This window comes from Macrotis lagotis, chromosome 2 (assembly GCF_037893015.1).
Source record: "Macrotis lagotis isolate mMagLag1 chromosome 2, bilby.v1.9.chrom.fasta, whole genome shotgun sequence".
NCBI classification, from domain to species: domain Eukaryota; kingdom Metazoa; phylum Chordata; class Mammalia; order Peramelemorphia; family Peramelidae; genus Macrotis; species Macrotis lagotis.
This window is the reverse complement of record NC_133659.1, coordinates 102,425,799-102,438,895: the sequence shown is the minus strand read 5'-3', so window position 1 is coordinate 102,438,895 and position 13,097 is coordinate 102,425,799. Positions and strand designations below refer to the sequence as shown.

The 13,097-nt window shown below is 44.6% G+C and overlaps 2 protein-coding genes across 8 annotated transcripts in view; both read right to left on the bottom strand.

Annotated features, from left to right (window-relative positions):
• PPFIA4 (PTPRF interacting protein alpha 4) overlaps positions 1–9,225 on the bottom strand; it is a 60,281-nt gene extending 51,056 nt beyond the window's left edge. For 5 of the 6 annotated variants that reach the window (XR_012475655.1, XM_074222398.1, XM_074222400.1 and 2 more), the window contains exon 1: positions 8,987–9,103. The gene's annotated coding sequence lies outside the window, so the exon portion shown is untranslated. Of the gene's footprint in view, positions 1–8,986; positions 9,104–9,123 lie in introns of those variants that run through there. The other variant, XM_074222399.1, reaches the window with a different exon arrangement.
• Positions 9,226–9,448: 223 nt separating this feature from the next.
• Positions 9,449–13,097, bottom strand: part of TMEM183A (transmembrane protein 183A) — a 32,039-nt gene continuing 28,390 nt past the window's right edge. The window contains exon 8 of one of the 2 annotated variants that reach the window (XM_074222397.1): positions 9,449–12,931. In XM_074222397.1, coding sequence (XP_074078498.1) covers positions 12,746–12,931 — 186 coding nt within the window. In that variant the 3' untranslated portion in view covers positions 9,449–12,745. The remainder of the gene's footprint in view (positions 12,932–13,097) is intronic. The other variant, XM_074222396.1, reaches the window with a different exon arrangement.

The window sequence follows — 13,097 nt, the reverse complement described above, 5'->3', positions numbered from 1 at the left end:
ATGATGATAAGAAGAGAAGAACATTTCAGGGAATAAGATTACTATACCCCTGGCAAAACCATCATCAACTGTCCAACTCTCTGGCTCCCCACCTTCCTTACACACACCAAGGGCCACTACCTCAATAATCCCTCTCAACCCACTCCACCTATTCAGGTAATACTTCACAGAGGATCCTGGCTCCTCTGTCCATTAATTTCCTCAATCTAACTCTACCTTTTCCTTTGTCTTTCTGACCCATCAAGCCCTTCCTTCACTGAGATGTCCCTAGTCCCCCTTCCCCTACAATGATGGTATTTGTCCCTCATTCCTGAAGAAGATCATGACCTCAGGGAGGTGATGCCATGCCAAGAACAAGAACTGAATTTGAGGTGGGAGGGGTGACTGCTCAGTCATCAGCCTCACTTTCTCCTCCAGAGCCAGTGGCCAGATATGAATCAGGACAACTAGAGATGACTCTGGATGTGAGGCAATCAGGGTTAAGAGACTTTCTGAAGGTCACACAACGAGTTAAGTGACAAGTGTCTGAGACTGGATTCAAACTCCCATCCTCCTGACTCCAAAGCCAGTGCTCTATCCACTGAGCAATGATCCATCAGCCACACTTATCCACACTCCTTAAAGTTTCTCTTTTGGGTTCAATTCTTCAGATTCACAGTAACTAAGCATTTTAAGGTTACAGAGGGCTTCTCCCATAGTAGTCTGGTCAAACAAATTACTGAAAAGGAAAAATGGGCAATGGATAGTGAAAGGAGATACTAACAGAAAATAAAACAATCTGATAGTTTAACTAATGTAAAATAATTTAGACAACAAATCCAAAGAGCCTAAAACACAAACTAACTAGCAAATACTCAATAATCAGAATGAGGGAGCAGCCAAAGGAAATACCAGTCTAGAACATAAAGCTATTTGTAAAACTGTGACAAGTAACATGACTATAATGAGAATCTGGCAGATTTGGGGTCAAGTTCTGCTTCTGACATATATTAGCCACAAAATCTTAGAAAAATCATTTAACTTAACCATACTCTTGGCAATTTGCTAAGATAAGAAGATGCTGATCCAAATTTATAGTAGAATCTTTTCATCCAGGGAGTTTCCAAAATCAATTATATTATTATCAAAGGATCCTACTGTAAAAATCTTATGAAGAAGCACAGTCTATCAATCAAGCATCACTTAAGTGCCTACTGTGTGACAGACAAGAGAGATCCTGCCCTTGAGGAGCTTATATTCTACCAAGGGATACAAATATATATGGCAATTTGGAAAGAACCAAACACTAGTAGTTGAGGAAATTAGAAAAGGTCTCATGGTGAAGGAATATTCTAAATAGTATCACCTCATAAAGCAGAAAAAAAGCCATGAAAGGTAAAAATGGGCTTAAAAGATGCTTAGTGAGAGACCCAACTAAGCCCCTCTATCCCAAGGACATTTAATGTAATGCCAGAATGGGTGATGAGGGCCCAGTCATGGAGTAAGTCTCCTCGTGGGTTACTCAGAACACTGGCTCCTCTCCAGCCCTGGGAGATTGAGTGAGCCTATACTACGACCGGCTGGGAGTGACTAGCAGAGTCTGCATCCTACCAGCTGAGGAGCCAGAATTGAGGGAGCCCACAGAAGGTGCAGGCGGAGGATCTCTCACTTTCTTCCCTGGCAAAATCCCAGGGAGAAGAATTTCTGTGAGCTGCTGCCGCAGGGGGAAGGGCAGAGTACCCTATCTCTCACCAGACATCATGTGCTCCGGAGTACATGGCATCTCTGCTTCTGTTGTGTTTCCTCCTTCTTGATCTCAAATGAATGAGCATACAGAAAAGGAAAGGACCAGGCCATGTGAGTTCTGAAATGAGAAGAGGGCCTTTGGAGGTCCCATCAGCAATCAGCATTGATAGCAGAGCGACTGGAATCAATAGCCACAGAGGATAGAAATTAAGGACAGCCCAGCAAGGGAACATTCTCTATCCTGGAGCAATGTTGGTAGGAATTTACAGAAGGGGAAAAAAAGATTCCCAGGGCCAGAAGGTGTGAGGTACCACTCAGCCCTGGAGGTTCCCTGAGTTTCTCAGTACCTTTTGTACTCTAAGTTTGAAGCCACTCTCCAAAAGACCGTGTCTCTGTGTGTGTGTGTGTGTGTGTGTGTGTGTGTGTGTGTGTGTGAGAGAGAGAGAGAGAGAGAGAGAGAGAGAGAGAGAGAGAGAGAGAGAGAAGTAGAGAGGGAATGTTTATGTTTTACATCAATCATTTTAAGATTAAGCCCACTATCCTAAGAATAGTATACCCCTAAGTTTGCAAGGGATGTTTATTTACTTCTATCCTTGCTATACCTTCTCAGTAAATACCCCATTATAAAAGTTAATGGATATCAACTAGTTGATCAATATTGGGGGAGCAGCTGATAGGAGCTCATGAATAATAGAAACTTCAAAGAACCCCAGGAGGAGAAAAAGTCAGTCATTCTCTGAGGACCTCACTTGCTAGCTGAGTTTGGGAGAGTGAGCTGAGAAGTGCTACATAAGGATAAGAATGGAAAGTAATCAACAAACTGAAGAAAAATGGAAAAGATAAGCAAACTGTCCTTTTATAATAAACTATCTTCTGCAACAAGAATAATAGAGCTACCACACTTGGACACCAACATAATAATCCCAGATGTGCCTATAGAGGAAATATAAATAGCACTAAAGAGAACAAAGTGAAGAAAGGCAGCAGTATTAAACCAAATATACATGCAGAGGGGACTCAATTATGAGACACTGAGGAATTGATTCACAATATATTTAAAGGAGAAGATGCTAAATGCAAGGGAAAAAACTTCAGACCTCATTAATACTGAAAAAAGAGAAAACATCAACAACTACCAACCTATATGCCTGTTTCCGACCCACATTAAATTTTTATGAGAATCATTGACAAGGGCATCTTTGATGAGAATATTAGAAGAGAACAGGCAGGCTTCTGCAAGTGATATTCCACAGTGGACTATATCTTTACCATCACATAATTCAAAGGATACAAGATTCCATTATTCTTCTTGTTTGTTGATGTTCTAAAAAGCATTTTATTTGGCAGAAGAAAATGCTCTCTTAAAAGCTTTCTTTCAAAAAAGGTACCTCCCATCTATATATAAAAATCATTCAAGATTCCTTAGAAGATTTATCACAGAGATAACCTTCTGATCACATGCATTAGGTGAGATACATTCCAAAAGTGTTTGCCCCTGTGATAGAAGACATCCAGAGAAGTGTCTAAGTTGAAGAAAGATTCTTTAAGGAAGGGGAGGTCTTCCAGTTATTCTGTTGGCAAACATCATCACATTGGTTGTATCAAGCCTTATCATACTGCAGACCCTCCTGGAAGGGCTCCACGACTACTCAAAAGAGTTTGGCATGACTATTCACACTAAGTGGATAAAGAATATTTATTATCCACAATATGATGTGCAGATGGACAATCAAAGGCAACTGACCATATGTATATCAGTGAGATGTGTGTGTTGAATGAACATGCACATACACCCACATGTCTTCACATAAACAGGTGAATTGGGGTTAGAATTAAACAGAAGTCAAGTGGTTGGACTGTCTTCATAAAACTGTGAAAACTCTTTTAAAGACTCCAGATATCTCCTGAAATAAAGACCCAACTTTTTTTATCTCAATATGTTTTGGCTATATAATTGAAAACCACAAGCTACAAACACAAGCTTCAAAGAATTAAAAATGAGAACTACAGAGGGGAATAAAGAGGTATATGGTGGGAGCAAGCAGTCAGCAAACTATATATAAGAAATTGAATAAAGGATGTCATCAAAGAAATCCATATTCAGAAGAGAAGATGAACTATTTCATGAACAAATATGGACAAGAAGTGATAGCTTAGCACTCAGCTGGCCTGTGCTTAATTTTTTGGGTTTTTTTTTTTAGGTTTTTGCCAGGCGAATGGGGTTATGTGGCTTGCCCAAGGCCACACAGCTAGGTAATTATTAAGTGTCTGAGACGGGATCTGAACCCAGATACTCCTGACTCCAGGGCCGGTGCTTTATCCACTGAGCCACCTAGCCGCACCTGCTTAGTTCTTCTTTACCCTTCCCTATTTGATAGGGTTGCACAGGAGGTTCAGCTGAAGAAATTGGTTGTGTTTAGCCTATAGATATAAAAAGATTTGGGGCAGGGCACAATAAAAACTATCTTCAAATAACAGAAGGGCTGCTATATATGGAAGAAGTCACCCAAACACAAAACTCTCATGTCATTTTTGACTATTCTTCTTTCACTCCCACATCTAATCAGTTGCCCAGCTCTGCTGATTACAATCCAATCCATTAAGCATTTATTAAATGCCTACTTTGATAATTTTTAAAGACCTTCTATCTCTAGGGTCAGTTAAGTGGCCAAGTGGGTAGCTAGGCGGTGCAGTGGATAGAGCACTGGCCTTGAAGCCAAGAGGACAGGAGTTCAAATCCAGTGTGACCTTGGTCAAGTCACTTAACCCTAAATGCCTCACATCCAGGACCATCTCAGTCATCCTGATTTATATCTAGCCATTGGACTCAGATGACCCTGGAGGAAAAAGTGAGGCTGGTGACTTAGCACAGCATCCCCCTCACTCAAATCCAATTCATGTGCTTGTCATGGCATCACCTCCCTGATGTTGTGGTCCTCTTCAAGAATGAAGGACAAGGGGTAGCTAGGTGGCGCAGTGGATAAAGCACAGGCCCTGGAGTCAGGAGTACCTGGGTTCAGATCCCGTCTCAAGACACTTAATAATTACCTAGCTGTGTGGCCTTGGGCAAGCCACTTAACCCCATTTGCCTTGCAAAAAACTAAAAAAATTAAAAATAAATAAAAATAATAAAAATTAAAAAAAAAAAAAGAATGAAGGACAAGCATCATCAACATGTGGCCAAGTAGATAATGGATAGATTGTCAGACCTGGAATCAGGAAGACTCATCTTCCTAAGTTCCAATATGGCCCCAGATATTTACTACCTAACCTTGTTTGCCTCAGTTCCTCATTGTAAAATGAGCTGAAGAAAGAAATAGCAAACTACTACAGTATCTCTGCCAATAAAACTCTAAATGATGTCATGAAGACTTAGACACAACTGAAAAAAGATTGAACAATATCTCTTGCCTAGAATATCATGACTTAATGACATTCCTGCCTCTATTTCTCCCCCTCTCCAATCATTCTGCAAATAATATTCCTCCAAGATTGATCCCTGCTGCAATGACTATGGGATAAAATAAACAGTTCACATTTGAACAGGCTTTCAACTTACATACATTATTTCATCTGATTCAAACAACTACCCTGTGAGGTAAACGGGGTAACTATTATGCCTAATTTACAGGTGAGGAAGCTGAGACTCAGAGAGGTGAAGTAATTTGCACAGGGCTCCATAACAGCAAGTTATGTATTGAAGCAGAATTCAAACACTGGTCTTCCTGACTCTACTACACTACAAATACCTTAGCACTGAAGGCCATCCAACCCTCCGGTCTATTTTACATAAATTCTTATCATATACTCCATGTTCCAGTCAAATTATGCAACTTAATATTCATGGACTTCAACCTATTCTTCTCATCTGAGTACTCTGAGAGGTCAATGATCACATTTGCCCTTGCCCCACATCACCAGTCAAAATTCATTTTTTCGTTCCAGGTCTAATTCCTAGGGGATTTTTCCGGAGGACACTTCCCTGATATTGACCCCCACTCCTACACTCGAAGGGATCCTTCCCTCCTCAAATTTATTGAAATGCTTTGCCTGGAAATAAAGAACAGTTCAAAAAAGAAGAATTTCAAGCTACTAACCACCATGTGCAAGAATATTCTAGATCACTAATAATAAGAGAAATGCAACACTAAAAAGAAAAACAACACTAAGATTTAACCTCACACCAGGAAAATGGGAAAGATGACAAAAGATAGGAAGTCAATGCTGGATAGAAGATAGATAGCCTTGAGACAGGTAGGTGGTACAGTGGATAGAGCACCAGCCCTGGAGTCAGGAGGACCTGAGTTCAAATCCAACCTCAGATGCTTAATAATTGCCTAACAATGTGACCTTGGGTAAGTTACTTAACCCTTTCAATAAATAATTTTTTTTAAAAAAGATAGCCTTTCCCTTCCAACCCCTTCCTCATTTTTCTTTTTGTTGCATTCCCATTGCATCCCAGCATATCTTCATCACTTTTTCTATAAGAACTCATATCCCTCCTGACCCAACCCTTCCCCTAAAGTTCTCCCTTTCTATTGAATGTACCACTATTCTTCCAATTACTAAGATCCATAAGCTCTGAGTCAACCTGGACTTTTCCCTTCACCCTTACTCTTTAAATACAATCAGTTGTCAACTGCTTTTTAAAATACCTCCAAAAATCCAGTCTTACCAAACTCCTTTTATGACACCAATATGATGCTGATACCTAAAACAGGAAGAGCTAAAACAGAGAAAGAAAATTATAGACTAATTTCCCTAATGAATATTGATGCAAAAAAAAGTGATCAAAAATCTATCTCCTCCTTTTTACTCCTGTGACCAACAACCTGTTCAAATCCTAATCATCTCTTGCCTGGACTATTGTAACCACCTCCTGAATGGTTCCCAATTTCTAATACATACAGCTGCCAAAATAACCTAAAGCACAGATTTGACCCTGTTTTAGGTCCCTGATCTAAAATTTTCTGTGGCTGGCTCTATTGGCTCGAGATCTTGGCTACAATGAAATAAAACTCTTCAGTACAGCATTTTAAGCCCTCCACAATTTAGTTCCCTCTTTATGACAATTCTTCCCAGCCAAGCTGATATTACATTTTATATACTCAAAGTGTACCCCAAAACTTACAATTTTCTTCATCCACATATTATAATCTTCCTTTGCATGGCAGCATGCTAGGATTTTAATCTTTCCTGAAGACAACTCAGCTCCTATCTCCTCTGTTAAGCTTCTCAAAATTACCTTGTATTGACTTATCCTACCAGAATGTAAGTTCCTTAAAGACTAGCATTATTGTCTTCTTGTCCAGCTAGCCTGACAAGAATGAAGCCTTAAACATTGTTGTTCAATAAATGCTTGTCTAAGTGACTCACTATTGAAAGTGGTCTGAGTTCCAATTCTGACTTTGCTACAAATTGTCGCTTTTGTGATCTTGAACCAGTTACTTCCTCTTTTTCAGAGCTTCAATTTCTTCATTCTTAAAATCCTTGAGGGACTTGAACCAAATTGTCTTTAGGGTCCCTTCTAGCTCTAAATCCTATGATAGTTTCCCCCGGCTTCATGTGATTCTAGGAGTCAAGCCAGGGCTCCCCTTAGAAGTAGGAGCTTTCTGTATCCTGCTACCCACAGACCCACAGTCTGTCCAAAACCAACACCACACATGTCCTCTGTAGCTAATTATAGGTCAGTGAGCTCTCAGGACAGAGAAGGGGACAGATGGTGACTTCCTGTGGCCCTGATACATGCAAACACTCCTTTATGGCCATTCCTCTCATTTTCCTATGAGACAAGAACTTTATAAACAATTTCTCCACCCCATAATTTCGCCCCCCCATTCCAGACTTTAAATGCTAATTCTATCAGCACCATTCAGATCCTACCACACCTCATTTTCATGGCTCAAGATATTTGCCAATTCAACTTGGCTGTAGATCTCCATTAGTTTTGTCAAACTCCAAACATACAGAGTCAAAACAGGGTCCAAGCCCTCCTGGGCACCTGGACCAGATTCTGCATAAAGGTCCTCGTTTATCACTAAGGCTTATCTTGTTGTCATCCTCATAGGCAGCTTGTTCTCTTCCCTACCTCCATCGTCCTCAGAAGTTCGAGGAAGAACACTGCAAATGTCCCTCAGCTATGATTTCCTACAGCTGGAGCACGGCGATCCGATCTGCTATGATCTTTGGGAGCCTGGCATTCCACCCACCCTCAAGCCCCAGATTTGATGCCACCCCCACCGTTATGACATCATGATACTCTGTTTCACAGCAGTATCCTTTGATGCCAACAAGTTCGGTTCCATTGCTGCCCCCCTCCTTCCTCTCCCTCCATTTCCTCCCCACACTCTTCCCCCCTTCCAGAGATGTCATCGGGTCCAGGGCCTAGTGCTTTCTTGGCCCATTCATCATTTAGCTACTTCCAGATGCCATTAAATTCAGGCATCGGGCGCTGCGGGACCAAGCCCTAGAAAATGGGGTGGGGGTCGTTCAGGGCTGTGGTTCCAGCCAGGACAGCTCCCCGGCAGGCCCGGCCGGCTATGCCGGGAGGACGCGGTCCCCTCCCTCTGCTTTCGGCGGTTACATGCAACTAGAGGGAAGGGGCGGCTGTCGGGGCACGCTAGGGCTGCACACGCAGCGGGCACACATAGGGGGCTTCCCTGGGGGCTTCCAGACGGCCCGAGCCCAGGGCTCCGGGTGGGGGGCGGCCCCGAGCGCGCCTCCTGGCTGCACGCTCTTCCACAGCAGGATCGCGGAGGGCGGCCGGGGCCGGGGCCGGGGCCAGCCGGGCCGGGGCCAGCCGGGCCGGGCCGGGGCCAGCCGGGGCCGGGGCCAGCCGGGCCGGGGCCGGGGCCAGCCGGGCCGGGCCGGGGCCAGCCGGGCCGGGCCGGGGCCAGCCGGGCCGGGGCGTGCGCCCCCGTCTTCCCCGAGGGGTGACATCACCTCCAGCGGCACCTCCTCACCCTCGCCCGCCCCGAGAAAGCCTGGTCCGGTTGGCATGTCCCCCGCGCTCGGTGGAGGAAGCTGCACCCGGGCCCGGGCCGGGGCCGCGCCCCCAGACTCGGCACTGCGGAGGGGGCGTCACCGCCACGGCCGGCTCAGACAGGGTGGGGAGACCCCACCCCAAACCTCCCCCACCCCCGGGCCCGGCCCGCGGGGGGCTGAGGGGCGGGGCAGGGGCGCGGGCTCCCAGCCCCCCGCAGCCGCTGCGGCGTCCCCTCCCCCCGCACACGGCCGGCCAGGTGCAGGCGCTGGCGCTCACCCGCTCACACTCACACGCGCTGTGTCAAGGGCAAGGGCGGCGGGGCCGAGGAGCCGCCCGGGGGATGCCGCGGCGCGGCCGGGCCGGGGTGGGGGCAGCAGGGGAGAGGAGCCGCCCTGCCCCCCGGGCCGCCTCACCTGCCGCCGCCGGCGCCGCTCCCAGCCGGCAGGGAGCCGCCCCCGACCGCCCGCCCCGGCGTCCCAGGGAGCGGCGCCCGAGCCGTGCGGCTGCAGCTGGCGGTGCGGCCAGGCCCCGCCCCGCGCCGGGCCCCGCCCCCCGATTAGCATGGCCACGCCCCGGGGCGGGCCGGAGCCGCCCCACGTGACGAGGCGGCGCTCCCGGCGCCATCTTGCGGGGCCGCCAGCCGGGGCGCGCTTCCCGCCCCGCCCCCACCCTGATGCCGCTCTGGCGGGAGGGGGGCGGGGGGCGTCAGACCCGCTTTTCCGGAATAAAAACCCCTTGGGCGGCTGGGTGGCGCAGTGGATGGAGCCCGGCCCCGGAGTCTGGAGTACCCGAGTTCAAACCCGGCCTCAGGCGCTTAAAAATGACCGAGCTGTGTGGCCTCGGGCGAGTCACTTAATACCATCTGCCTTGCAAAAACCTAATAAATAGATACATAAATGAATAGAGTAAAAATCGCACCGGCACAGACACATCGGGCGGCTGATCTGGGGGCTCCCCCTCCGCTGGGGGGCGAGTGCCCGCCCTGGGCTGTCCCACTCCCTCAGGGCCGTCTTCGGGCCGGTTTAGGGGATTTGTGCCGGAGGGAACCGGCTGTCTCCGGAGAAACAACTGCGGAGTGGAACCGAAGCCCAAGATGCCATCTTCCATTTTTCAAGTTGTCTTATGCAATCTATGATTTTGCCGTCTCTGATGTTTTCTATCGTCCTTTTGAATCTGATTCTTCTCTCACAAGTTCAATTTCGATCTATGCTTATCACGAAGAAAAATGTAAAACCTCTATCTGATTGCCTTCTGTGGGGGAAGGGAAGAAAACCATAAAACTCAAAACTTTGCAAAAAAAAAATGATCGATAGAAACTTCCATCGAATGTAATTGGAAAACAGATATTTATATAATAAAATAAATACCCACACCTCCACTGGGAAAACTTGAAATCTGCAAGTCCATGTGGGCACTGCCAAGACTAATATGGATGCGAATGGGGGCCAACCATCCCAAGTCATCCTGGGTGATGTGCTGGCCAGGGCACACTCCATCCTCTCAGGTGCTGTGCATCCCCAGCTTTCCTTCCCACCACCTCTGGCTCCCCCCAGTACCACCACTACTTTGCCCCACTCTGACCTGTAAGTTGCAGGATACCTGAAGAATCTATTAAGAATACCCAATGAGCACTACTGCTGTTAAGTATGAAGAAATTTTATATACATGCAGCACTATGTACATATGTATTTATATAAATATATACATAACATGTTCTACTTCAGTAGCAAATACTAGTTTTTATGCAGCATTAGGATGGCACATAGAGCCTTGCTCTCCTTTTTCCCCTTCTCCAAAAATATTTTCTGTCATTTCATCTTCCTGTTTTAGAGTGTGGAGAAGTTGAATGGGATTCAAAATCCAGTGAGTCAGGGGCAGCTAGGTGGCACAGTGGAGCCAGCCCTGGAGTCAGGAGGACCAGAGTTCAAATATGACTTTTGACATTTAATAATTACCTAGCTGTGTGACCTTGGGCAAGTCACTTAACCCCACTGCCTTATTAAAAACACAAAACTAAAAAGAAAAATGATGCAGAAGACATACCCATGTCTGGTGGGAAAATTATAAGCCTTTTACCTAGGATGACTCTCTCCAAGGGCAATTCATAGAAAAAATTGAAAAGGACAAAATGTTCAACTTGCAAGCCAAATCATTCCATCACCTAGAAACACCAAAAACACTTGGGAGTGGGGAAGAAGGGAGAAGTTCCTTCGAAGTTAAAGGCTTTGGGGCATGTGAATCATTTCACTGAGATAGAAAGAAGTCTAGAAATAGCTGGGCAAATGGCACATCTAAGGCCACAGGAGTCAATGACACAACTCACAAATGGTGCTTTAAAAGTTTAAAGCACTTAACTCACAACCAAACTGTGAGATAGCTATTATTTCTCTCATTGAGGATAACAGAGCTTTAAAGAAGGGACTTGCTCAATATTACCTAGCTATTAAATAGCAAAGATAGTATATTCAAACCAAGATCTTTTCATTAATCATCAGTAAATTTAAGAAGTGAGTAGTCTGATGCCAAATGGACAACTGTTTTTATGCAATTAAAATTCAAGTTTTGTTTTGCTAAGAGAAAGGAGATGAATGATGAACAAGAGAGCAGTTAAATCAAAACACTTGCAGAACAAATAATTTCATTCAAATCTTCTTTCAAACCTATTTCTTGGAGTTTCATTTCAGGGACTTAACTGTCTTCCAAGGTTTAAAAAAAAAAGGAAGTTTTTAAATAGAGGAGTTTAAAAGGAACTGCCCCCATTTCTTGGTGACAACCCCAAATGTTGCTGTTGCCATCTCAGTAACACAAGGGATGGCATGATCCTGGAAGAACCTGATGACAGACCACACTGCTTTATCAGGGATCTTTCAGGAACTTTCCAGAACCCATGCAATAAAAAAAAGCAGTGGGGCAAATATTCATTTAGGGGCTTGACCTATGTATGGTATCAGCTACCTGGTTCACAGGGTTTCCACACAGAAGGTTCCACTTTGGTGCCAGGCCCAAGGTGACAGCCAGCTGTCCAACCAATCACTACCACCACCACTGAGATCATAAAAACCTCAAAAATCAGTAAGACAGCTTTATATAAAACAGTTGTTCTCTTTTCTCAGATCATCAGCTATAGAAACACTCCACCCTGTCTACTACAGGGAATCAACATGTCTGCAAAGCTGCTGCAGTCAGGTTTCAAGAGGCCCCAGGCTGGCACCAAAAGCAGTTGGGTGAATAGTAAAAGAAACCAGGACCTCCTATTTAGCCCAGGAAGCCAATTTTACAAAGAACTAATGAATCAATTTTATTCTTTTAATGGTATTATTCCTTATTTCTAGAAGAATAACAATGTCCTCCCTGTAGTAACTTCCCTGTTTTTCATTTTAAAATTTCACTACAATCTAAAAGAAGACAAATTTCAAATGCTCTTTTCATCTATATGCATTTTGCTACTTTTTAATATATCGCAAGAAATCTCAAGTTCCAGTTTTATACAGAAGCATCTGAGATTTTTAAATGGCCAAAGGAGATATAAAACAACAAATATCTCCATTTAAAAAAACACACACAAAAATCATTATGATTAGATTCTGAGAACCCTACTACCTGTTTCATTTTCTGGAGTAAAGAAAATTCACCTATATGCAGATGGATCAATATGGGACTCTAATCCACAAAGGAATGCAAAAGCTTTCCAGTTTGGGGATTCAAAAAAGCTGAGCTCTTCTCAAATCAAGATCATCCTTTTTCACTGGGGTTAAAAGACACAGAACTCAATAGCACCAAAAAGGGCTTTTAAAGCAAAGAACAGGGTCAATTTTCTCCTTTCAAATACAGAATTTACATTAAAATAGGTTTACAAATCATTGTTTCCCCCCCTTTAATTCTTCTGTTGCCCCATATGAGAGCCCCCAGAAATTGAGCAGCATCTGAGTTACTGACAGGAAAGGCAATCCAGCTGCCCCTTTCCTAGTTGTATTCGGATGACTAAACGGATTTTCCAACTGGCTCAAGACTGCCCCCAAAGATAGAGGACAATGATTAAGCTCTCAAGGAAAAGGGATACTGAGGATGCCACCAGTCAAAAAGACGAACACTGTGCACGGGGTCCAAAATGACTTGAACACCCTGTTCACTGCGAAGTTTCCGACCATTCTGGACAGGAGTATCCTGGAACACCAGCCTCACCCGATGATGCCTCATGTCAGTACTCACATTGATGGTAAACTGAAAGGAAAAATCAAAATGAGTAAGCCCATGAAGCAATTCCTCAATTGAAGCAAGTTTGATTTGCTACAGAATATATACTCTACCAAAATTATAGTTTAAAGGGAATTCAGAGACTGCTCAACTTCAAAAGAGCATTAATCTATAAAATTAAATTAGGTTAATT